The following is a 26,173-nucleotide window of genomic DNA, read 5'->3' as shown; positions in this document are numbered from 1 at the left end:
ATAATCAAAAAATTCATAATAGACAATAATTTTATATAATATATAAATAAAAAAAATAAAAAAACTTATAATAGTATTTTAGAAAAATTTTGTTCGACGACGGTAATATCTTTCTTAATATAAACAACAAAATTATTTATAAGAAACTTATCATTCATTTTGTTTAAGAGTCTTGTCTTTCTCAATATAAATGATTAAAAAATTAATGTAGTAAATATATAATATTCTTATTTTATTATATTTAAGTTTATAATACTAAATATTAAATTATAATAAATAAAATATAAATAGTTAAATATGATATACAGAATTAATAATTTCTTCTTATTCTTAAGATAATTTCCTTTCAACTAAATATAAAATGTAAAGCATATAAAAAACATATACTCAAGATACTTTTTTCTTATATAATTAGGATTAATAAAAAATAATATGTTGGTGAAATTTTAAACAAAAACCAATAATGTAACGTTAGAACTTATATTTGAAAATTACATATACAATAATTTTTTAATTTTTAAAAATTAAAATACACCCGAGCATTTGTCTCATTGCTTGATACATAATCCATCTGCCTAAAGAGTAGGATTTGAATCCCCCTCCCCTAATTATAAAAAAAAATTTAAAAATTAAAATCATTAAAAATAAAATCTACATAACAGAAAAAAAACATGACAAGTAGAAGATATAACCTATATAGCAAAAAAAAAAAGAATATGGTTGATGATTGGTAGAAATTAAAAAAAAAACTATAGAAATTTAAAACATATGAGCAAATATAATAGGATTGAAAAATAATAATAATATAAATAGAAAAAATTAAATAAAAAATTTACCTCTTTATAATTTCACAATATAAGAACAAAAAAGAAGAGAGGAAAAGATGAGTGGAAAAACTTAAAAAATTAGAAAAGATTTAAGAATTTGAGTAAAATTGAATAGGGCTTGTAAAGTAATTTTATTATTTTTTAATTATATTAATTATTTAATAAAAAATTATTTTAAATATAATTAAAAAATATATAATATAAAAAAAATTTCATAAATTTTGGGAGGGACACTCCGCCCCTGTTTGAGTGGTTTCGTTGAGATATATTTTTTCATAGTGAAACGACCTGTTGAGGACTTAGGATCTCATTTTGGCAAAGTAAACGTTTTTTTGTGAAATGTTTTTTGTATTGATTGGAACTGTACAAGGTGGGCTTTCATTTTGTAAGATAAGGTTCAGGCAATGGTTGTTTAGGGTGGGGGGTGGTTTATATGGGTCAAACTCTGTTTTTCCTATGTAAGGTTTTAAACTTATGTAACCCCGTTGATTTATCTTTTTAAATCTTTAATAATTGACTTTCCAGAGAACAATAATATGGATGTTAAGAAAAATCATTGACAAATTGTTATATTTGTCGAGAGTTGTGTGATTTTATTTTACATTAAATGATTATTATAAGATATGTGCATGATTCATAAATGATGTTAAAGATTTGACAATAAAAATTATCAATAATGGATTGTTCTAATAAAATACCAAAATGTTATATGATACTATATTATATACTTTAATATCTTATAGTTAATGGTATTTTTTTTAATATTGTACTATTATTTGTTCTTCTCTTGTATCGAACCCAATGCATTGTTATAATATATAATTAATTTGAAGAATAGAATTTGGAGAATTTTATTCTTCTTGATGCGTATAGATTAGAACCTTATGTACTGCTTTTAAGGTAATTACACTCTTATTATGTTGCTGTTGAAATTAATGGCAAATACTTCTAGGATTTAACCAAAGTTCTCAAAAAAAATATAGACAACAAATTTGAAATTTTCTCTTTAAAGTTTCAGAGAAAAAATGAGTTTGCTTGAGAGCAAGATAGAGAAAGATGAATTATGTTTTTGAATGAATTAATTCTGGATTTCAATACTTGATTATAGATAAATTTATAATTATTTTTCAAAGACCATTAGTATTCATCAAAGGTTATCCACCTTTCAGTTTTAACCTAGTAAACACCTTTCATCAAAGGTTATAACCTTTGAGTTTTGAACTAATAACTTTTTTTGTTAGTCATTCCCCCAAATAGTTTCTAAGAGCAATTTGTTTGTACTACTTTCATAGATATCCTAATAGGTTCAATTTCTCCAACAATCCCCCACTTAAATTGTAATGTTAAAAAACAAAAAATCAACCACTAATAAAATCATGCATAAAAAAAAGATGTCTTTTGGCTTGAATCTTTTTGTAGTTTAAGTAATTTAAAGTTTTGATGAAATAAATAGTGTTTTAATAGATTAAACTGTTATTTTTATTATCAAAACTAAAATGACAACACAGATTATATTATCTAATTTCCTTAGAAACTAAACCGATAGTTTAAACACTTGTAAGGCCATGTACTAGATTCTAGTATTTTGTGAACATTTCCAAAAGTTGACTCAATTTACATTTGGTAGAAGGGGTACCGTCCTATATGTTCATATAGGTAAGGTTTTTTTACGCTTTTGTAAATTTGAGGCAGATATTATAATTGAATTTTACTAAGAATATGACACTTATCCTCTAAGTGCTTCTTCCACTTACCAATAACCTTTTCTTTGTTTTTTTTTTTTTATCAAGTGAACCTCGTAACCGGTAATAGTGTTAGAGAAAAGGTTTGGTCTTCCATTAGTGGTGATTGTAGGCAAAGGATCTTAGATCTATCCTAAATGAAGTCTTTCTCACCAAGGCTCTAATGAATCCTTTAATAAAGGGATCAACCAAATTTTTATATATTCTTACATATATAATTGTAATTACTCCATCAATAATTAATTATTTGACATATTCATGCCTCAAGCTTATATGTCTGCATTTTTTATTATATATTTTACTAAAACCACTCTTAGGTGCTTGTGACTTTAGCTCTTTTGTAGTGGAAGGAATGGTCTATCCTTTGGTAATGGCTACCACATCAGTTTTTGGGAAAATGAATGGGTAGACGGTTCCATTCTTAAGGGAGAGTTTACGAGAATTTATACATTGACAACTAGGAAAGAGGGTAATATTGATAAATTTGGTGACTGGGTTGGCAAAGAATGGAGGTAGAAAATAGAGCTACACAAGAATGTTTTTAGATGGAAACATGAACAATGGGTTAACTTCAATGCTATAATTAATGAGCAAGCAATCAACAGAGAATTTCATGATAAACTTGTAAGGAAGTACAACATTAGTGGTAACTACTCATCTTCTTTTTGTCGTCAGGTGCTCCTCTCCAATTCCAACTCAGCTGACCATTAGAAGCTTGTTTGGTCTGATCTTGCCCTTCTCAAAATTGAAATTCTCTGTTGACAGCTTATTCAAAAAAGGCTGGCGGTTAAGGACAAATTGGTGAGCAAAGGCATCATTTGTGCGAAGGCAGCTACTTGCTTGATATGTTGACGTGAGATTGAACCGGTAAGCCACATATTTTTCACTTGTGACAAATCTTGGTCTTAGTGGTAGTAGTACGGAGCCTTGTGGAATGTACAGTAAGTGGTTCACAATGACCCATTAGTCTGTTTTCTTTCTTGGTTTAAGGTCACTAACTCCCTTAACAATGGCTTGATTCAGAAAATGACTTGGTATGCCATTATATGGGCTATTTGGACAACAAGAAATGATATGGTGTTTAGAGGTAAAATTTGGGACGAGGAGCAAACCTTTGAACTTACCAAACTTAAAGTGGTATGGTGGATGAACGCTAAATGGCTCGGACATAATGCCTCAATCTTTGATCTTGCTAGATTCCCAAATGAACGAACCACCCCTATTAAGAGCAAGAAAACAAAGAAAAGGGAGGCTTGGACTAGGCTACAAGAGGGATGTCTCAAATTTAATGCTGATGGAGGTTCTGGAGGTTGCCCAGGGGACTCTAGTATCGGTCGTATCTTGAGAAACGAGCATGGGATATTCTTGCCTTATTCTCCAAATCTATAGGTATTTGTCAAATAGATCACTAACTCCAAAGAGGTGTCATGGAGAATGAGGATGCTGGTCATTTAAACATATAATATTCTTGGAAAGATTTGTGGATGGGAGATCAAACATATATCTTGCTCTACGAATGAAGAAGCAAACTCAAGAAGGAATACTTAGGCCAACGAATTTACTTTGGATTAATGACTTCATGGTAACGGAGGGTGCTGTGCTGACACTGGAGGTGGTCAATTCAGTGCGATGTGTCTTGATTCTACTATGTATTAATATGTTTCTTCCGTGTTGCGCATCTTAATGCTATTTGATGTTGCTATAAGTGCTTTCTGTTGGATTATTTTAATTTGTTTATGTCTGAAGCTTGACTGGTTACCCATTTTATGATCCCTGTTAAGCTGGTTGATATCTACTTTGAAGTTTCCCTTCGGGCATGGGCGGACCTACCTTAAGAGAGGTGGAGTCACATGACACCGGCATTTACCAAAATTTTTTACTTGTTATACTACTTATTTAGAGTTTTGTGTAGTTAGTGATACTAATGAGTCCATTAATTTTTTTACAATTTTGTAAGGGGTCAAACACTCCAAGTCAAACTAGATTTATCATATTAATATTTAAATACTACATGACAAGACAAAAAATTTTTCTTTTATAATTTAAGATTTTATTAAAAAAGTCGAAGTCTAAACTACTTTCTTTCCCGAAATTCAAGTCTTAATTATGATATCCATAGTGACAATTCCTCTCCTCGATCATTGGATTCGTTTTTCACTCTATCAAAACAACTCATCTAAGTTTCAAGTTGTAAGTAATTTTCAACCCAAATTAAGTTTTTAAATAATTTATGTTTAAATATTTTTTGATTAATTTGATAGTTTGGATCCATAATTATAATCCAGCTAATAGAAAATATTATTGCATGCCAAATAATATCTTGAAATTATAAGTCATTCTTTTTTTGATTCATTTTGTAGATATATTGTTTGATTATTTGATTTTTTTATTTAATTTTATATAGTTTGTGGATGCTTATATTTAATTTTGGTTAATGAATAGAAAATTGTCATATTGTTAGTTGTTGAATTTGATAATTTGCTATATAAGATAATATTTTATTTAATTCTAATATTTTAGTTTATGCTGATGAGTAGTAATTTTTAACAAATGGATGTTATGTATTGAATTTACATTTTCTATAATTTAATGTTAAAACTTTTAGTTTATGAATTTAACATATTTATATTTTTAATTATTAATTATTATTATTGTTTTAGTTATAACACCACTCAAAAAAATTCTTGAGTTCACCTCTGCCTGTGAGTTATGTACAAGTTCTTTTGACATGTATAGATTTGATGTATAAACTTTTCGTAAGGTGCATATTGATCTCTGCTTGGCTGGACCAAAAGTAAATGATGGTCTGTCAAAGTAGTTTCGTTCTCGTAGAGTGTTTTTAGTGGTGTTGTGGGTTTTATGTCAGGTTATAATGGGATACTCCTATCCCCCATTCATTTTGAAATACAATCAATCTTACCATCTTATTAAAAAACAAAAACAGTGCAAAGAGATGACTAACATTGGCTGTGACCATAACTCCACATCAAATAACAAACTTATTATTAACAATTCCGCCTCTTTTCTTGTACTTGCAATTTAGATTCCAAAATAAAATGAGTTATGCATGTTTGTTTTTTAAAAACCCATAAAATGGCTCCTCCCTTTATGGTGAATGCCCTTCCAAAAGTTGATTTATTATCACTTACACTACTTATTCAACTATCATAAGAGAAACCCTCTAGTAATGTTGTATAGTTTTCATAAATATATATATGATTTGTTGAGTGTAATTTATTTATTTTTTGGATAAAAAATCTCATTTTTTTTGGGAATATCTCACGTTTCAATGAGGAAAAAAAGAGATAATAAATTTAGATTTTTTAGGCTTGCCATATCTTTGATTCTTGTCCACGATATTTACTTGCGTGGCACCCCGGAAGAATATACTGTTGCTTTATTTTGGAAAGAGAAATATCATTGCGCATTCAATTGTAATGATATTAATGTTTTCGATTAAATAAAACAAGGAAAAATCGAGCCGTTTGGAAGTTTGTTTACGGATATTTATTTCCTGGATAGGTACTGCATTCAATTGTAGGGTTATAGTTTATTGGGTTATTCTTATCTTTCAAAGCTTTCTCGATCGGTCTAAAACCCATCCTTCCAGGATTTTTCAAACAAACCAAGAGCGCCAACTTGAACAGAAATCCATGGCTTCTACTTCAACATCCCCAATACCCTTGCGAGGCAATGCTCGAAAACCGAGTTTCTCACCATTACCAGCTAAAGATGCATCGCAAAAGACGCTTAGCTTTTCATTTTCATCACGGTCAAGCAAAGTCATATGCGTTAAATCTTCTAGCACTGTGAAGTACAATGAAGTGGTCGTCGATGAAGAGATAAACAAGATTAGGAGACTCCAAAACGGGTCCGATGTTCGGGGGGTTGCGTTGGAAGGCGAAAAGGGTCGAACAGTGGACCTAACCCCTCCAGCCGTGGAAGCAATTGCCGAGAGTTTTGGAGAGTGGGTTATCAAGGCCTTGGAAGAACGAGAACGACGTCCAGCGGAAGATGTTAGAGTATCACTTGGCAAAGACCCTCGAATATCAGGAGCATCTCTCAGTGTAGCAGTATTCGCAGGCCTTGCTCGAGCTGGTTGCTTGGTATTTGACATGGGCCTTGCAACGACGCCAGCTTGTTTTATGAGCACATTGCTGCCACCATTTTGCTACGATGCTTCAATAATGGTACAGTGAAGCGCCTACGCTATTTCCATCATTTTTTTTTTTTGACAAATTGGTTATGTAACAAGATAATTCATTCCTTTATTAAGCAATTCATCATCCGTATTAAAAAATTTAAAACCTCAATATCCTTAGGGAACGAGATACATTGATCAGTATTAAAATGAAGTAATTGAGGTCTTCTTTTAAGTGCAATTTTTTGGAATCAAAATGTTAAGACTATGGAAAACATATTATATATGAATCTATAGAAGGGAAAACGATGAGAGTTGAATGGTGTGTTGCAGATGACAGCTTCTCACTTACCCTACACCCGCAATGGTCTGAAATTCTTCACCAAGAAAGGAGGGCTAACCTCACCAGAGGTGGAACAGATATGTGACAAAGCTGCTCGTAAGTACGCGAACAGGCTGACGAAAGTATCCACCATGCTCAACTTTCCATCGAAAAAGGTTGATTTTATGAGCGCTTATGCAAAGCACCTTCGAGACATCATCAAGGAGAGAGTGAACCATCCGCTTCACTATGACACTCCACTTAAAGGATTTCAGGTTTTATTGGCTGCTCCTTTTAGTTTCTTTGTGTGTCCATTCATGCCCGTTCATGTTCGTTCAAAAGTCTGTTGGCTGCTCCTGATATGGTGCTTGGTAAGCTGTAGGCTTATCCAAAAACAGGCCAAGTTTTTCCTAACGTGTGGCCAAGAATTCTCCTAGTATATATATATATATAAAGAACAGGCCTACCGTTTTAAAAAGGGTTTAGTCTGCTCAACCCAGCCCATAACAAGAGTCCCAAAACATTTATGCATTACCCTTAATGAGAAATATTTTAATTAATTCTTTAAGCAGAAAGAAATAAAAATTAACCTTACGTCCAACTTATAAGTTTTGCTAATTTAGGCAAGCAAAATGTTTCAGTTTCAATTAATAGAAAAACCTTTAATAATTTTTATTTAATAAATGAATCATTTAATACATAAGTAATAAAAATCGTTACATTTGTTAATTTTGATGTTAATTATTATTAAAAGGATAATATTTTCAATTCTAAATATAAGCGAGTATCACACTTCCCGAACACATTTATGTTTGCTTATATGCGGATATATTTGTGTTACAGAAAGAGCTATTTTTTCTGTTTTTTTATCAATATCTTATAAATTAAGATGAAAGAAGATTTCGTTAGTTAGTATTAATGGACACTTTGGATATACTATTTTTTTTAAAAAAATAATTTGAAAGAAAGCATCATTCCACCATTGTTTCAATTCTTGACAACAAAAGTTGTAAAAAGATTTCATCATCAGTTAAATTATTTGACACTTCGCATATAAGGGTACTTTCCAAAATTAATTTAAAAGAAACCCATTCAACCATTTCCATATATAATGGTGCACCTAAATTGCAGATAATTGTAAATGCTGGAAATGGATCAGGAGGCTTCTTCACATGGGATGTGTTAGACAAGCTTGGCGCGGATACCTTTGGTTCTCTGCACCTCAATCCAGATGGGATGTTCCCCAATCACATCCCTAATCCTGAAGACAAAACTGCAATGGCATTAACCAGAGCTGCTGTGCTACACAACTCAGCTGATCTAGGGATTGTTTTCGACACCGATGTAGACCGCAGTGGTGTAGTCGACAACAAAGGCAACCCCATCAATGGGGACAAGCTTATAGGCCTAATGTCTGCCATTGTTTTGAAGGAACATCCTGGTACCACTATTGTTACCGATGCTCGTACAAGCATGGCACTTACAAAATTTATCACTGAAAGGGGAGGTCATCATTGCTTGTATCGTGTCGGATACCGGAATGTTATTGATAAGGCCGTTCAACTGAACAAGGATGGCATTGAAACACATCTCATGATGGAAACTTCAGGACATGGTGCACTCAAAGAGAATTATTTCCTGGATGATGGTTAGCGTTTTGTGTGTTTTTCCCTTTTATGATTATTATCTTTCACCCTTTAATTGGTTTCCAGGGTTTAATAAATAGCAATATGGATTTGATTTTTAATCCTGTAGGGGCTTTTATGGTAGTAAAAATCATCATCGAAATGGTACACATGAAGCTTTCCGGATCAGATGAAGGAATAGGTAGTCTAATAAAAGATCTTGAAGAACCTCTGGAGTCTATTGAGCTTAGGATGAATATCATCTCTGAGCCTAAATATGCAAAGGCAAGAGGTACGGAGGCGATTGAAGCATTCCGATCTTACGTTGAGGTACCTACTTTCTAATTAAATTTACTATATGTTACATTTGATTTCAGCTAAAATTCGGGTTTAAGCCTTTGAGGTCAACATCAATTTTCAACCGGGTACGATTGATTACTTGCAGGAAGGTCAGCTTGAAGGCTGGGAATTGGACTCCTGCGGTGACTGCTGGGTAAGCGAAGGCTGCCTTGTGGACTCAAACGACAGTCCAGCAGCCATTGATGCTCACATGTACAGGTAAAAACATTTAACAATGAATTTTTTAACAACCTTGGAGCCTTTGACAAATTCATTGTTTTTAGAAACAACTGTTACAACCAAGTTTCTGCATTTTGCTCTGATGATCAAAAGTTCTGTTTTACTGCAACTTCAGGGCTAAAGTTTCAAATGAAAAAAATGAAGAAGTTGGTTGGGTACACATAAGGCAGAGTATCCACAACCCAAATATCGCTGTAAATGTGCAATCGTCGGTGCCTGGAGGCTGTCAATTGATGACAAGAGTTCTCAGAGACAAGTAAGGCACATTATAGCTCCTCAAGTCTACTTAAATAGTTTTCCAAATTATCTGTTGTTTCGAATTTCGCTTTCTATGTATTATATATTGACGTTTGTTGGGCATTCCAGGTTTCTCTTGGCAAGTGGAATGGACGAAATCCTTGACATTTCTCAGGTCGAGAAGTACGCGAGAATTGGGGATAGGGCCTAACATGCACTTTGCTTTCAGAATTCGTAATCTCTTTTCTATTTTTCATGGGAAAATGCAAGGCAATGACCTTAATTATATATTCTGTGACATATAAAAAGGATGTATTACTATGTACAGAAAAGACAATGCATATTATATTGCTGTTTTTTTATTATGGATATAAACAAAAAAGAATTTGAAAATAATGCAAAAGGTATTTAATTACTACTACAATATGAGCTGAGAAGCTAGCAAATCTCTTCCTTTTTTGTTAGTGGTGAAACTTTTAGTCACATTGAGACCATGTATGTATTAATTTTTAATATTATGGATATTTTATTATGTACACGAACAGTTAAATAGAATTATTATCTTGGTAAGAAAAGGATTTGTTTTAAAAGCACTTGACTTTAGAAAATTTTTCCAAGCAATTTTTATTCAAATAATATAGATAATTGATTTCGGTTATTACTTATTCTTTGAAAGAATTGTTCTACACCATAGTACAATACAAAACAATACATTAATTAAGTCACTTCACAACCTTCCACTTTTGCAAAAAATAAGATGGAGAAAAGACAGTGAACAACATGATGCGGAGGAGGGAATGATATGAGAAGATGGACATCCAATAAGGAAGAATGAAACACCAAGACATTGAAGAATGGAAGAGCAAACATTTCATGGTCTTTGTGGACAACACCACTCCCACTGTGTCTTAGAGAGAAGTGAAGAAATGGTTTGACAAGTTTTGAGTGGTTGTTGACCTATACTTGGGAAGCAAGAGCGAATCATTTAGAGGTAACAACTTCAAATTTGAGTTTGTTAGATACCGCTACATTGAGGAGATGCAAAGAGCTATAAAGTATGGGAACAATAGAAAGACGGAATGAGGCATCTTGAAGTGAAAGAAGTTGAATATGGGTGGTAAGCTAGAAAATGAAGAAGGGAGAATGAATACCTACATAGAAACACTTTGAACAGAGGTTGGCAGAGTAAGAGAGAGAGAGGAGAATATTCAGAGATGCCTTGCTTTTTAAGAAAGGATAGAAAGCGATAATAGGGGTGTTGAACGAAAAGAACACTGTTCACAAGAATGAAAGAACCCAAACAATAAGAGAGTTATCTATTGAGATTCCAGAGACTAATATAGAATGGTTTGAGAGGAGCTTTGCAGGCACACTAAAGTAGGGTATCCATATCAAAACGACATAAGCGAGGATGTGTGGTAAAGGTATCTCAACAAGCATGAAAACCTTAGGGGGACGAAAAGCGGTCATCACCTTCGAGGATGAAGATTAGATGAATGTGATCTTAGACCTCTATCCTGAAGTTCTAGGAGTCTAGTTCGAAGCTGTTAATAGAATCAAGACTTCACAGGGAGAGAACATGGTCAAGTCATGGTTCATTATTGAAGGCATCCCATTGCGTTTATGGCATAGGAATGTGTTTAATGCGATTGTTAGGGAATGGGGAAGAGGTGTTCAACTTGAGAGACCAATTATTTATTTTGAAAGATTTGACCATGTGAGGATATTGATTAAGACTACAAAGTAGCGAAAGGTCCCATAGACGACACACTTGAAAATTAATGGCCAAATGGTCTCCCTTATGATAAGAAAAGAAGATAAAGAGAAGGGAGTAATGGATGTAAAGGATATAAAGAGATCAAAAAGTCTCAAATTGTGTGACCAAACCCATGGTGGCGGAGACAGTGAGATGAAAATGGTGACTGAGGCAATTAAGGGGAAACGTGTGATAAGGGTAAAAAAGTATTTTGATCATTTCAAATTCAAATTTAGATCACCTATCCCAAGAAGAGAGGTGTTAGGGAAAGTTAAAGATGAAAATGTGATAAGGGAAGTCATGATATGCAAGACGTTAAGTTAGGAAAGTTGTCCAGAATTAGATAAGCCACTCAAAAATGATAGGCTATCATATCAAAATGGGGCTGCTTTCAGAGGGGAAAAGCTCGGATACGAGATTGAGCTTTGGGCTGAAAATGATGAATGGATAATACTAGTAAAAGGAAGAAGAATAGGCTTGACTTATTTATAGAAGACTGAAAGTTATGAGGAATCAAGCTAAGTCTTGTGGAGAATGAGTTGGAGCTAAGACCATGCCTAAAGGAATTGAATAGAGGCAGGGCTTTGAATCAAAGGAAAAACCATGAGAAAGGTAAGAATTTAGAAGGCAGTGAATTACAAGGGAAACAAAAGACGATGAACCCAGAGAGCAAAGCGTTGTCACATTTTATGATAGGCAATAGAAGGAACAAAGAGAACGGGAATGCAAGCATCCAAATCCTTTAGAGATTGAGTACAAAAGTTGCAATATCAACAAAAAAAAAGCCTATAAAAAAATCAAACAAAAAAAGGGCAGATCAGAGAGAAGAAAATACGGTTGACAGAAAGTCGAAAAAGGACAACTTCATAAGAGTTGCAGGAATAGGAAATAGAAGTAAGAACGAAGAGCTTAGAATATCAGATGGCCAAAGAACCAAAGAAAGTGAACTAAAAGCCCCATTTTCAATCAAGGAATGTATTAATGTAGAGCAAAGAGGGATGGAATAGCATAATTTTTGAGGAAATCGAATCACTAATGAAGATATCCAATATCAAAATGGAGTGATAATAAGGGAATCAGAGGTAACTTATGAAGTGGGGATTCATTTAGGGATGGTGTATAAGCAAGATAGGTAGACTATGACAAGAACTTTCACCGTTGTGAAGTTAAAGGAATTGTAAAGAGAAAGAGGTAGCGTTCTTTGCATGGTATGTTTTATTACTTGGGTTATTTTTATGAGTCCATAATGTTGTCTATTTCTTTGAACGTTTAAGGTATGGGCAAACTAGAAAAAAAAAAAGGCCTTTAAAAGCTTGGTTGCTACACATAGTCCCAAATTCTTTTTGGTACAAGAAACCAAATGCCAAAAATTGAAATAGAGAATAGTAAAGAGCCTTTAGAGAAATAGAAAGCTCAGGTGGGCGACATCACTTGTAATTGGGAGTTTTAAGGCTTCTTGTTATGTTGAGATGAGGGAGTTTTGGCTACTGAAAATGTAATTGTTGACAGAAAATATACTATTATTGTAGGACGGGTGAATGAACCTAATATCAGGTGTGGAATGGGCAACGTGTATGGCCTCAATGTTGATTCTAAAAGACAGAATTCATGTGATGATTTGAGGAGGATAATAAGTGAAGAAATTACTCGCTAGTGCATCGAAAGGGATTTTAATGTGGTAAAAAGTAGTGAAGAAAAATTAGGGGTCACCACTAATGAAAGAGCCATGGAGAGTTTGTGGAATTCATAGAGGATTGTAGTTTAGTGGGCTTACTCAGGTCGAGGGGAAAGTTCACATAGGCAAGCAATAGGGAATTCATGTCTTATAGTAAACTTGATCGATTTTTAATCTTGTTGGATATCACGGAAGCCTATCACAACATACATCAACTGTGCTTACCACGATCAGTTTTGAATCACAACCTTATTGCACTCACCATGGAAGAAAAGAATTAGGGCCCAAAGCTGTTTCACTTTTTCAACCATTGGTTAGACAAAGTCATATTCCAACCAATGTTTGATAAAGCATGGAAGAAGGCAATAACTATCAGAGGGTGCAGAAGTGATGTATGGTACAGATTAAGGGAAACTAAGAAGTGCATAAAGGCAACTTAATATTTATGGGATTGGCAGACAAAATATTAGTAGAATAAAAATTGAAATTCACAATTTTTGAGTTGGAACAGCAAAACTATGGAAACATAGTTGAGATTAAAGAAAAGATAATAAAATTAAAAACTGAATTGTGGGGAGCACTAAGAGCTGAAAAGAGAAGCTAGTAGCAGAAATCCAAGGTGAGGTGGCAACTAGAAGGAGATAGAAATACAAGTTTTTCAACAACATCACTTTGGTAAGAAAGAAAAGAAGCACAATAAATTCTCTTGTGACCAGTGGAAGAGCAGTTGAGGATCTTGAGGTCCTAAAGACATAAATTAAGAGCCCCTTTCAATCATTGTATGCGAAAAAGGCAGATGCATCATTGAATGATCTAAGAGGCGAATTTAGGATGCTCAAAGACAACTTAGCGAAAACTCTAGAAAAGTCTTTTAGTGAACAAGAAATTTGGATGTCCATTGCCAGCTGTGACAGTAGTCGAGCTCCAAGGCCAGATGGTTTTAGTATGGGTTTCTTCAAGAAGCAATGAGGAACTTTCAAAAGAAAGATAATGAAGATGGTCAAGGATTTTTATGATAAAACTTTTTTGGACAACAAGGTTAATTCATCATTTTTCACACTCATACCCAAGTGTAGTGGCCCTACCTCTATTAACGATTGCATATCAATAAGTCTTGTTAGTAGTCTCTACAAAATTGTTGCCAAATCACTTGCCAATAGGCTGAAATTGGTGATTAGCAAGGTTTTTTGTGAGAAACTATTTGCTTTTGTTGCTGGTTTACAACTTATTGACTACCACCTTATTGCAAGTGAGGTCATTGATTATATAAGAAAAAAGGCAATTGGTGGATTGTTCTTCAAGGTTGACTTCGAAAAGGTGTACAATTTTGTGGATTGGGAGTTTCTTGACTTTATTCTAAGCAAATTGAGATTTGCAATTGATGGAGAAAATGGGTTAAGGCATGTCTTTCTTTAGCATCCATATCTATTTTGGTTAACAGCAACCCTACAAATCAATTTAGAATGAGATAAGGATTACGTAAGGATGCCCACTCTCACCTTTCCTATTTAATTGTGTGACAGAAGCCTTTAATGTGCTCATGCACAAAACTATTAGTACGGGACTTTGTTAAGGAATGGAAGTTGGCAGAAATTGGATGGTTTTCTCTCATTTGCAATTTATTGATGACACGGTAATCCTATGTAAACCTTATATTTATAGCCTTATTAATGCTAAACATTTACTGAGGTGTTTCTAGGTAGTTTCCAAACTCAAGATTAATTTTTAGAAGAGTTGTTTATATGGCATTGGTTTTGATTATGAAACTACTATGGATTGGGTAGGAAAGATTACCAGCAAAGTAGACAATGGGTTACAACTTACTTGGGATTATCTCTTGGCACCACAATGAGCTTGATAAAGATGCGGAAGCTGATTATTGATAGAGTAAAGGCAAGACTCTCGAGTTGAAAAGAAAAGTCCCTTTCTCTTGGAGAAAGAATAACTTTGTTGAGACTAGTCCTAAATAGGCTACCTATCTTTTTTATGTTAATGTTTGCAATGTCAATCAGAGTTAAAGAAACCCTTGATAAATTACAAAGATGTTTCCTATAGGGTGGTACTATAGAAAAAAGAAGGATTTACTATGTTAGTTAGGAATCAACGTGCCTGTACCGTGACTTAGGCGGAATCGGTCTTGTAGATCTCCATGTAAAAAACAAACCCTCATTAACAAATGGCTCTGGTAGTTCAGCAATGAAATTGGAATTTTCTAAAGAGAGTTGGTTGCTAATAAAACTAAGTATGATTCTCACTCATTGGTGACATTTAATGCTAACTCAAGAAGATTTTCCTACGTGTGGAAAACATAATCAAGCCACTTGAGGGTAACTCTAAAATGGCAAGAATCACTTGTGACAGAATGGGAATCTCAATTGGCAATGATAAGAGGATTAACTTTTGAAAGGAGTAATAGATACAGGGATTTATTCTATGCAACCAATTCTAGAGAATTTTTTTTTGGCTGTTGACAAAAATGGTGTGATCGAGGACTTCGGTAAGTGGGACAATTAAAGGTGGGAGTGGACCATCAACTTGAGAAGGTCTACTTGGATGGGAAGAAGAGCAGTGGGAGGCTTTTATGTCGTTACTTTTTGACCAGGTGTTACATAAGGATTTCCAAAATAAGCTGATTTGGAAACATAGCACAAGTGGCATCTATAACTCTAAGTCCTTTTACTGAGCTATTATACTTACTAATTACTCAAGTTCTAAGGTGTGGAAACAACTTTAAGAAGGATTGACACCCCATAAAGTTTAAGCTTTCCGTTTACAGCTACTTAAGGGGATATCAGTGGTGAGACAAGAGTTGGTTCACAAAAGTATTATCAAACAAAGGCAGCATACTGTTTGCTGTGCAAAACAGGTAATGAGATCATCAATCATTTTTTTTCATGCCCTGAAACTTGGAAATTGTGGTACTGGTGTTGTGACTTTTGGAATGTTAAGTGGGCTATGCATGGTGATTTTGTCATTTGCTTCCAATCTTGGAATGAGATGAGTAGATGGATGGACAATGGGAAGGTGTTTAGAATGGCTTTTTACACTATTGCATGGTCCATATAGTTAGCACGAAACGAGGCTGTGCATAAAGACAAAGTGTAGAGTAGCTCCATTACTTTGGCTATAATTAAGTTGAAAATGGGATGGTGGGTAAAAGCCAAATAGCCAAAGCTCAACCTTTCTCTATTAGATTTGATTAGAAGTAGTCCTCCAAAAAAATAAAAAGATAACGAGGTCAAGTGTTTGGCAAAAACCACTTGCTGGAAGCCTCAAGCTTAACGTTGATGTAGTTGTTAGTGGATGCCCTGGTGAAGCAAGGATAAGGGGTTCTTAGAGATGATAAAGGGAGCATACTTCTCCTTTTCTCAATGTCAGTGGGAGTCACAGATTCAAATACAACTAAATTGTTGGCTTTCTCGAAGGGCTTCCAAGTGATGGCAACTTCTAAATAGGCTAACTCCTATGGGGTTGTCTTTGAAAGTGACTCATCCAACACTGTTTCATGGGTGTTGAACCTTCACAACACTCCATGGATACATAAAAGGATCATCATGAAGATTGAAGGGTTGAAAACCAAGCTTTCTATGTGGAGCATTACAAAGATTCCATGGTCTACAAATGACATTACCAATAGCTTGGCCAAAACGGGCATGCGCAAATAGCGAGATTTGATGTGGGTTATTGGTAATGTATGTGAAAGCAAGCAATAGAGGAAAGCTAGTTAGGTGTAGTATAGGGATGTAAATTTTGATATACCATAAGGTATACAATGAGAGTAGATGACAAATTTGCTCATCCTTTATTGCAAAACTATTTTTGTTCACCTGCAGGTTTTGAGGAACACAAGGAAAAGCCATTCAAGCCAACCTTAGTGCTCTCTTTTTATACCTATCATTATTAATATAAACTTTACCTTTAAAAAAAAAACGTAGTACTATACAAAGAATAATGAGAATAATTAGAACAAATGAAATATAGCTTCACACAAAACAATTAGAACAGTTGAATCACTATTTCACACAGATTTGAGGGACGCTTTTTTTGTCTATGCCTTGATATGTTTTATTTGTGTGTAGCACTGGTTGTGGTTCTTTGCTTTGTTTCTTGGGCATTTGCTTCGATTCTTTTCTACTTCTCATCAGGTGGTGTCTAGGGGATTTTATTTTGTATAGATGTTTAGGGGAGTTGAGCCATGGTTTTTTGAATTGCTCTCTATGGTGCTCCCAATCGGATAAGGTCGATGGTGTTGTCTTGACCCTTTATTTTGATCTAATTGTTGTTACTAGAAGAAACCTATTGGTGCTGGAGCATTTTTTTTCTCATAAAAAATAAATTCATTTTCTTACCTTTCAATGAAAAATTATTGTTAGTGAAAGCAACACTTATCATTTTAATATCACGTGAAACTGATATGATGTTGAGGTGGAAGGTGAAAAATGCTACATGATTATGTCATCATTCCATATCAGCATATTATGTCATCATTCATTATGATATATCAGTATATTACGTCAATGTCGCGTAATATAAAATGATAATGTAATTTTAATTAATAACAGTTAATTATTAATCAATTATAAGAGTTTATTTAGCTCAAAATAAAAGTATAAGGACTTAAATGAACACAATAAAAGAATAACAACTTATTTAAGTACTTTTAAATAATTTATGAATTTTTTAGATATTATGTCATCTTTTTTTTTTTTATTTGAGAAGGGGCAATGTACAAGGACCAATCTATTGGACGTGGAGAATTTTGGTTAACTTCAGGGTTGAAGGATGTCGTTTATTTACCAAATTAAACCAAAGCATGTGTCTTATCTTAATAATTTTGAGGAATTGCTGCCAATATTTTTATTGAAATATGATTAATATATAACGCAATAAATTTATTTTTTTAATACAAATCTTAATAATTTATTTAAATTTTGATAGTGAATCAAATATAAATTCAAAGGCTATTGGATAAATTGTTGAAAGTTTGAACTTTCAATATTTTAACCTTATAATGTGTTTAGCTATTCATTTTGAAGATCATTTATTGAAACATTTGCAATGATTAAATGTTGAAGATATTAAGTAGTTAATTTAGCTTGATGAATTACGAAAAAAAAAAACAATTCTTTGCATCAATGCTATTTAAAATTTTCGTATTGGTTAATTACATCACCCTTATGTTTTAATTAAATTCTAGTTCCTTTGCAGCTCTAATGAGAAATCAAATCTGTTTATATAAAATTAAAACCAATGAAACTGATCTATTCAATATATCTAATTTCCAATAACATACCAACTAGTTTTCATAGCATAAATTCAGCATTTGAAAAACATTAATAATATCAAAATTTTAAATTCTTATATTGTTTACTAATAAGATTTTCAATTTGGTGAACAAATTTGAATGCAAAATTTCATTTAAAACTCCTAGAGTTTCATGTATTTTTAGTCATTTTTGTAGAAATTCAAATACAATGTATGCACAGTATAAGGACATGGTTTGTAGTTTGTAGTTTTTTGTTTTCTTATTTATTTTTGACATAAAATTAACGTAAGAGATAAAAACATTGGAACTATATCATGTGTATTAGCATAATCTTCTAACTTTGGTGATTTCTTTCCAACATGGTGACATATTGCTTTTTTTTTTTAATTAGAAAAAGGAGGATTCGAATTCTGTTCTCTAGGTGAGTATCATGTATCAACCAATGACTTAAATGTTCGGGTGTGACAACATGTTGCTCTTGCTCAAGCCATTATCCATCAATTGCTTGTACTTCCCAAGTCTTTCTCAGTGATAAGAGTAGCAGAAATTTTTCCTCATGGGGTGTGTGGCTAAGGTGCTAGTAACAAACTTGGATGTTCGTGACAATAAGTTTAGGTACGAATGTATTTGCTTTTCAATTTACCTTTTGCCCATTGGTCATTTAGCTTTCAGTAGGACGATGAATATAGTAAACCCTATACAATAATGAAGATATAGATCAGAAATTAATTCAACACAGAATCACTTATTTTAGTGATCTAATTTTCGGTCTCCTCTTTGGCAAAAGTGACAGTTTCGAAAATTCAAAATGTGTGAAAGGTCATTCGTTACGCTTATTACATCAAATATTATTTAGTTTGCAAAATGCCATTGGTCATTTATTACTGTTCTTTTTAGGCTAATTACAACTCTTTTCTACTCTCGCCAACACTAGTCAAGCTTGTCTTACTATAAATGGAAAAAATTTGTACACAAGGTGTCCAAAGGCTGGATCACCAGTCCAAACACGTAGGCTCAGCCGGACTTGGGCCCAAATTGAACATAGAATTCTAGATTTGAGATAGTTTGATCGAGAATATTTTTATATTAATAAATTTGAACATATCTTTTAAATCAAAATATATTTAAAATATTAATATAAATTAATTTTCTAAAAGATTATAATAATAACATCCTATGTAATCAAAAGATGGGCTCGAGCATGGCTTTTAAAAATATTCATTCAGTAAGATTTGCTCCAAACTTGATCTTTGGACACTTTTATTTTGTTATCACCAAAATCAGTGTGCAGATGGACACCAAATTAAAAAAATTGTATATTTAGTCTTAATAGGCTTAAATTATTTAATAAGGTGATTATAGAAATTACACTTTTTTTTCTGCATGCGAGGGGATTCAATATTATGTTAATATTCAATTATTTAATTTTCTAAGTGCCTCCTCAAGTTTTTCACATCGAACTTATTTGTACATTTAATATATTATAAATAGTGTTTGGAGGCAAATAAAGGCTTAAATGAAGCGACACTGTTACACATCTTAAAGCATTTTCTTAGTTATTTTGTAACTTTATTTTATTCTAGTATATGTTACATTGTAGTATAAATGAGTTTATAGACTGAATGAGTTTTAACGTGTAGTATAAAAATCAAGGAAGGGGAGGGGTTTGGTGGGGGAAAAGTGGGGGATTTCGAAAATATAACGGTGAAGATGTAGTTTCATATTTTATATAGAAGGGTTTTATATTTTTTTTCCCTTAGTTTTTGTTTGGTTTGGCTTTTTTTAACTTATCTATCTTTTAAAAGTAAAAGCCAAGTCAAACATAAATTTTGAGAAACTTTAAAAAAAATAACTTTTTTTTTAAAAAAAAAAAATTTTAAAAAAAGAGCTTCAAGAAAAGTTCCTATGAGGAGCTTTTTCTTCTCTTCTTTTAAAAATACAAGAGAATTTTTATTTTTATTTCAAAAATATCCTCATCTGTTAAAAATAATTATAATATTACCCTCTAAAAAAAATACATTTTATGATAATTTTAACAAAAATTATAATTTATAAAAAGAAACTTATAAAATGAAATTTACCAAACAACTTTAACTTAATTTTAAAAGCTATTATTTTTCTAAGAGGTTCATAATAGCTTTTAAGTTAGAAAAAAATTAGGTCAAACAGACTCTTAATCTATAACAAATTTAAGAGCAAAAAAGATCGAATTGATAAATAAGATTTCAGCTCATTTATTTTTGTTTTTTTAATAAAATAGAATATGAAATGCCATTAATTTATTTGGAATTAGTAGTAGTGATTTCATTTATTGTTACAAAATATATACACAAATACAAGCATCAGATACACTAGCTCAAGCAGCTACATAATATAAAAGCTCCTATCCAAACACAGACGATTGCATTTGCATAAATAACAAAGCTGTTATGAACGAAACAGCTTTGTTACTTGGTAGAAGATAGATTCTATTAAACATGAATTTATGCGTGGGTGAGGTATGCATCAAGCGCTTTGAAGAGTCGGATTCCCTGCTGAAGCAGTGTCTGCGGACCTGCAACATCTTCACTCAGCTTTATGTATCCAAGAGTCAAGTGTGCTCGACTGCCCCCGTCCTTTTGAGTGGCTTCAATTTTGAACGTGAAGCTGTTGAACTCATTCTTCAGGTCCCCTCCAATCACTCCGTAAGTGATCGAGTTTTTTTGTCGAATCTACTGATTCAATTATCAGTTTTGCAACTTTAGCCTGCCCATCTATATATGTTTCACCCAAAGAGAAAGGTTATTTTCAACTGCTGGATGGATGGTTATGACGTGAAAGAGACAAAATTATTCAGACAAGAATATGTAACATTTATCAAGAGGAAAAAACAAAGATAATCTTGGTAGCTATTCAGATATAATCTCCCCGGTTGTTTTGACTTACCATGCACGTAACTCCAGTGGGTGATTGAACCCAATCTTCCCCACTCACCATCAAGTAAATGGCATGCCTGAATGACATCGGGGCAGATGCTGGATAGCTGGCTTGGTGTGTTGCAGAACACTCCATAAAATTTTTCGGCAGAAGCTCTGATCTCTACGTCAGCCACCACTTTTCCTATTAAAGAAGACATTCTTCTTTCTTTCCAGAGTATACACTAGCTAACAAGTGGAAGCAGCGTTTGCAAGAGATGCATTCTGATCTGTTCCATTTTATAGACCAGCTAGTGTGGAAGTTAGGACAAAAGTTTTAGTAGAATATAGAGCAAGTATTGCTTAATTTTGTATTGTATTTCAACTATTTATTCAATTTTAATCAAACTAGTATTTGTTGTCTTGTATATTTTAATCAATTTTAATAATATGTATAATTTAAATGGAAGAATTTGGAACTAATTTAAATAGAAGTATTTATATATATATATGATTATATTACAAAATAAAGGGTAGTATTTTTAACTATTTATTCAATTTTAATTCATTTTAATCATACTATGTTATAGTTTATAAATGTAAAGAAATATACTTGTCTATCTTTCCTATTTACTTCTATTACTTTTTTTTTTTCAAAAAAGAAAGAAGTAAACTTAAAAAGGCAAAACATATTTTAATAGTTTAACCCCAAGTTGTTTATCCTTGAATTAGGTCTGCTGTAGCCGAGCCTAATAAGACATCCACTAGCACATGCATTCCACTTAGGTGTTTTAAATTTAAAAAAAATTGGAGGGTTTGTTAGAAAAATATCATGTACAAACTCGTTGAGTGTTGATGCGGCTTCTTATTTGCCATTGAAGCAAGGTTAATCGCTCACCTAAAATTGGTCACTGAGCCCGGAATTTTTTATACGATCTCCACCGATTCTTTATATGATATTCTTCTATATGTAACTTGGCATTTTAATAATCAAGTGTACTTTTGTGGATTTATTTAGAAAAAAGAAGTAATAATCAGTAAATTTTTTTATAAATTAATACTCAATAAATTGATAATTTCAATTAAATTATAATGTTGATCGATCTTGACTCGAAATCAATGTAATAAATTAATAATTCATTAAATTTTTTAAGATAATATAATTTAAGAAAAACACATAATTGGCTATATTTTCTGAAAATGATTGAGCTGCGGGTACAGGTTGAATTTTAGTGAGGCTCTGAAAGATTGTTGATTTACTGATTTTGTTGAGTCCTCTGTTAATAGCTGTTTTCTACCTTGTTTGCTGGAATTATGTATATTGTATGGCTCTTTTTTTGTATTTTCCAGATGTTGTACAGGGGTTTTTTGTTAGGACTGGAATTACACTCGGGTTTTCTAGAAAAGGTGGTTGTGTAAACTTCTATGTTATGAGTCTTGCCAGGGTGTTTTTTCTGTTTCCACCGGCAATGTTTTTGTTCTTCCTGTTTCATATTGTACAGGTGAAGTAATGGTAATGAAATAGATATCTTCATGACTTTCAAAATAAAAAAACACATAGGTCTTACTAAATATATAAATTAATAATATTTTTATATATGAAAATTATATATATACATGACTCAATTAAGAAGTCTTTATAAAATGTCTCTAATGTTACATGTTTCTTTTTAAAATCGATGTCTTATTAGACTTTATTTCTAACTTTTCTTAATGCATAGGGAGTTATACTATAATGTTTTTGTATTGTAAGAGAAAATTATAAAATGTGATTATTGCTTTAAGCATATTTTTAAACGAGACAAGCTTTAGTACAAAATTATCATCTTAAACTTCATTTTCTTTATAATTTCTTATAACGTTTTCAATAATTTGCTTGTTATAAATAAATATAATTTGTAATTAGGTACTATTCATATAATCACAATATATAATATATGTATTAAGTTTAATGTTTTAAAAAAATAAAAAATATATAATAAATTAACTTTTTATTAATTAATATATTATTAATTTATCAATTAAATACTATTTCAATCAATTAATAAATTTTCATGATCTAAAAAATATTAATTTATAAAAGTTTTGCGTGTTACTATTTCACATTTTGACAATTTGAAGGGAGTACAATTGAGAAAATTTTTGCAGCTTTAAAGAGACCGATCAAGAATTTCAATCCCTTGAATATAGTAAATTTTTTGTACTTCATTTACCATAACTTTTCTTCAAAATTTCTTCTATCCCATATATTGCATTTTTCCGAATCAGAGTCAATTAGAGAGATTGACGGCTCTTGAATGGTCATAACACAGGAAAATTGTCACGACCCGGAACTCTCATCGAGCCATTGACAACCGCCACGAAGCCTCGACAGACATTTTTCTCCCGAATGCCTTTTGAGATCCCGCAAGGCTTTTGTACCAGTTTTTCCATTCCTCTCTCTTTCTTTTTTTTTTAATAATAAAATAAAAAAAATATTAATTAAAATAATCTATTTTAATGTAAAACAATATATATATATTTTTGAAACATCAAAAATTAATTTTCTGTACATAAAAACAAATTAAATTTAAACATACTGTAATATAGAAAACTAGAGTATGCAATTTAAATTACAATGACACGTGAGCCCCCAAATAACTGAGAAGGTTTAAGTCTATAACCTTGCTTTCTAAGATGCAACTCCGAAATTTACTTCTCGATGCAATTGACAGCCTACTGCCTATTCTGAGCCTGAAAAATGTATAGGAAGAAGGGGTGAGATTATAAAATCCCAGTGAGTAGACAGACATCATCAAAATAATCTAAAGCCGAGTAATAGGAGACAATTAAAATAATTCATCTCAACCCATATAAATAATTGGATTTCATCTAATTACTCAACATGGCTTATGCACTTTTCAAAAACTTGGCCCTTGCCAAAAATCCATTCTCGGGGATACCCCGCGAAGGCATCTTACCGAGACCGCCAAGGCTGTTTATTGTCACACACACAAACACATTTCACCTCTGACAACACAGCCGTTCCTTGGCGTTGGCTGAGTCCCAGTTTCACGTGGTGGCCAGCGTGAAGTGTACTCAAATCCTACCTCGAGAGTTATCCTACGCGCCTCTCCAATCGAGGTAAGCTCAATAATTGGGAACCGTGCCCCTCTAATTAGGCTGGCCCACGGAACCCCCGTCACTGCAGTGCCCACTTTATAATCCACCAACCAATAAAATCACAATAGTATGACATGGCTCACTTAACACATTCAAGGCAAATCAAAGCAGTTCACATATTCTTTAAATCATAAAAATAACCAGTCATACCCACATTTATCATAAGCCATTTAATGTAAAATCATGGATAAACAACACAATCATAGTATAGGTCTCCAATTACTCTATTTTTGAAATCATTATTAAATTTTCAAAAATTTTATAAAATTATTTTATAAAATCTCATTTTCCCATAAAACACAATAATTTTCCAATTAAACCATTTTTCCATAAAATCACACAATTAAATAAATCTACTCTAGATAATTAAGACGATAGTAAGTTTACTCACTGTACTAGGAGTAGATATACTCCTATTCTCGGTCCTCGGGTGTAGTCTTTTACCCGTATCAGATAGCTCACCACCTATCCACAATACATGACACAAAAAATTCAATAATTTGTGTCAAATCAATATATATTATTTCAGGCTCTTATCCATGCGTATGCACTAGATAGGGTGTGAAATGTTTGGACAATCGCTTAATCACAGTGTCCGACCTAACTCGCCTATACACGGTGTAAATTTCTAAAATCTCCAATTCAACTCCAATTCCATCCATTTCAATTTCAATTATCCAATTATATCCACAATACCTCAATGACTGTGAATGTGGTCCAATTTATCAGTTCGGACCACAAATTACGCTTTTACCCTTAGTGGGTAAAAATTTTAATTTTTTTGCACCAAAAATTCCCATTTAATTTCCAACCTCATAATTCATCATTTTTCCATCTAATTCTCTTAAAATAAAGTCAACCTCATCCTCACACACCATTGGCTAGATTCGGCCTAGAGAAATTCATGGAGAAAATGAATATTTTTCTTGTTGTTTTACTCATAAACATGCTAAACTAACACTAAACACTAACATAGTTCAAAATCAAATTAATCTAACAACTTTCTCTCTCTAAACCCATATGATCAGATTTGAATCCATCATCAAAACACATAATTTAACCATGGACAATAAGGAGAAATGCATGGAAATGATAAATCTTAAGCTAAGCTTGAAAAATCATACCTTTAAACACTTGATTCCTTGAAAAATCACACTTTTTCTTTGAATTTTCTCACTCGAGGGTTTGTTCTTATTTCTCTCTCTCTCCTGCTGGTTTTGGCTGACCCTCCCAATGAAGAATTCTGAAATTTTCAAGCCTTTTAATAGGCTTAATAAAATATTATTATTTTATTAACCTTTTGAATATTTTATTATTTTATTTTTTCTAGCCATCTTTTTGACTTTCTTTTTCTACCACTCAATCCTCTTCACTTATCCATGTCTTCCATGAAATTTTTAGACTTTTTCAAAGTTTAGATGAGTAAATTTTTAAAAATTACACTTTTACCCTCGTAAAGTGAAAAGTTACGTTTTTACCTCAAAAACTGAAAAATTGCCCATAGACATATTTTTCATCCCTTATACTCATACCATTCTCCAATTTGTCAAATGTGATCTAAATTCTCTCAAAATCTCAAAATTTATCCGTAAGTGGAAAAATGACGATTTTGCCCCTAAATAGTGAAAATTTCGATTTGACTCCGAATTGATCCTCGAACTTCGAATTACCATTTTGAGTCATCCCTGAACTGTGAAACTCTTAATGTCACTTTAAAATTTCTATTTGAATTAGTTCGAGGCTTAATCGACTCAATAGTACCATTAGGGGCAATATCGTCTTTTAACGATTTCTCGAACTTCCTAATATACAAACATTCTATCGAGCATGTGAATGACATTATAATTATTTTACAAAGCAGGGTTTGACAATACTATCCTCCTTAAAATAAAATTTTGTCCTCAAAATTTCACTTATCAACTCAAAGAAAAGACGATATATTATCTT

At 32.4% G+C, this 26,173-nt stretch overlaps 1 protein-coding gene and 1 long non-coding RNA gene across 2 annotated transcripts; one reads left to right on the top strand and one right to left on the bottom strand.

The window, feature by feature from the left end:
• LOC18609818 (phosphomannomutase/phosphoglucomutase) lies at nt 6,108-9,891 on the top strand. Its single transcript, XM_018114467.1, has 7 exons — nt 6,108-6,759; nt 7,044-7,307; nt 8,164-8,680; nt 8,788-8,987; nt 9,103-9,215; nt 9,352-9,492; nt 9,603-9,891. Exons 1-7 carry the CDS (start codon nt 6,223-6,225, stop codon nt 9,682-9,684), a joined length of 1,854 nt encoding a protein of 617 aa, XP_017969956.1. The 5' UTR covers nt 6,108-6,222; the 3' UTR covers nt 9,685-9,891.
• Nucleotides 23,760-25,392, bottom strand: LOC108660962. Its single transcript, XR_001926762.1, has 3 exons — nt 25,351-25,392; nt 24,618-24,691; nt 23,760-23,797 (listed from the first exon to the last, which is right to left on the bottom strand). It is a non-coding gene; the product is annotated as an uncharacterized LOC108660962 (long non-coding RNA).

The sequence above is a fragment of the Theobroma cacao genome, chromosome 2, assembly GCF_000208745.1.
Source record: "Theobroma cacao cultivar B97-61/B2 chromosome 2, Criollo_cocoa_genome_V2, whole genome shotgun sequence".
Taxonomy (NCBI): Eukaryota; Viridiplantae; Streptophyta; class Magnoliopsida; order Malvales; family Malvaceae; genus Theobroma; species Theobroma cacao.
Note: the sequence above shows the minus strand (reverse complement) of the source record. Positions and strands in the feature narration are given on the sequence as shown.

Excerpts from the sequence above, each read along its gene's own strand:
- LOC18609818 (XM_018114467.1), top strand. The coding sequence starts at position 6,223 with ATGGCTTCTACTTCAACATCCCCAATACCCTTGCGAGGCAATGCTCGA. Across the intron at positions 8,988-9,102 it reads CATTCCGATCTTACGTTGAG|GAAGGTCAGCTTGAAGGCTG; the intron begins GTACCTACTTTC and ends GATTACTTGCAG. Across the intron at positions 9,493-9,602 it reads ACAAGAGTTCTCAGAGACAA|GTTTCTCTTGGCAAGTGGAA; the intron begins GTAAGGCACATT and ends TGGGCATTCCAG.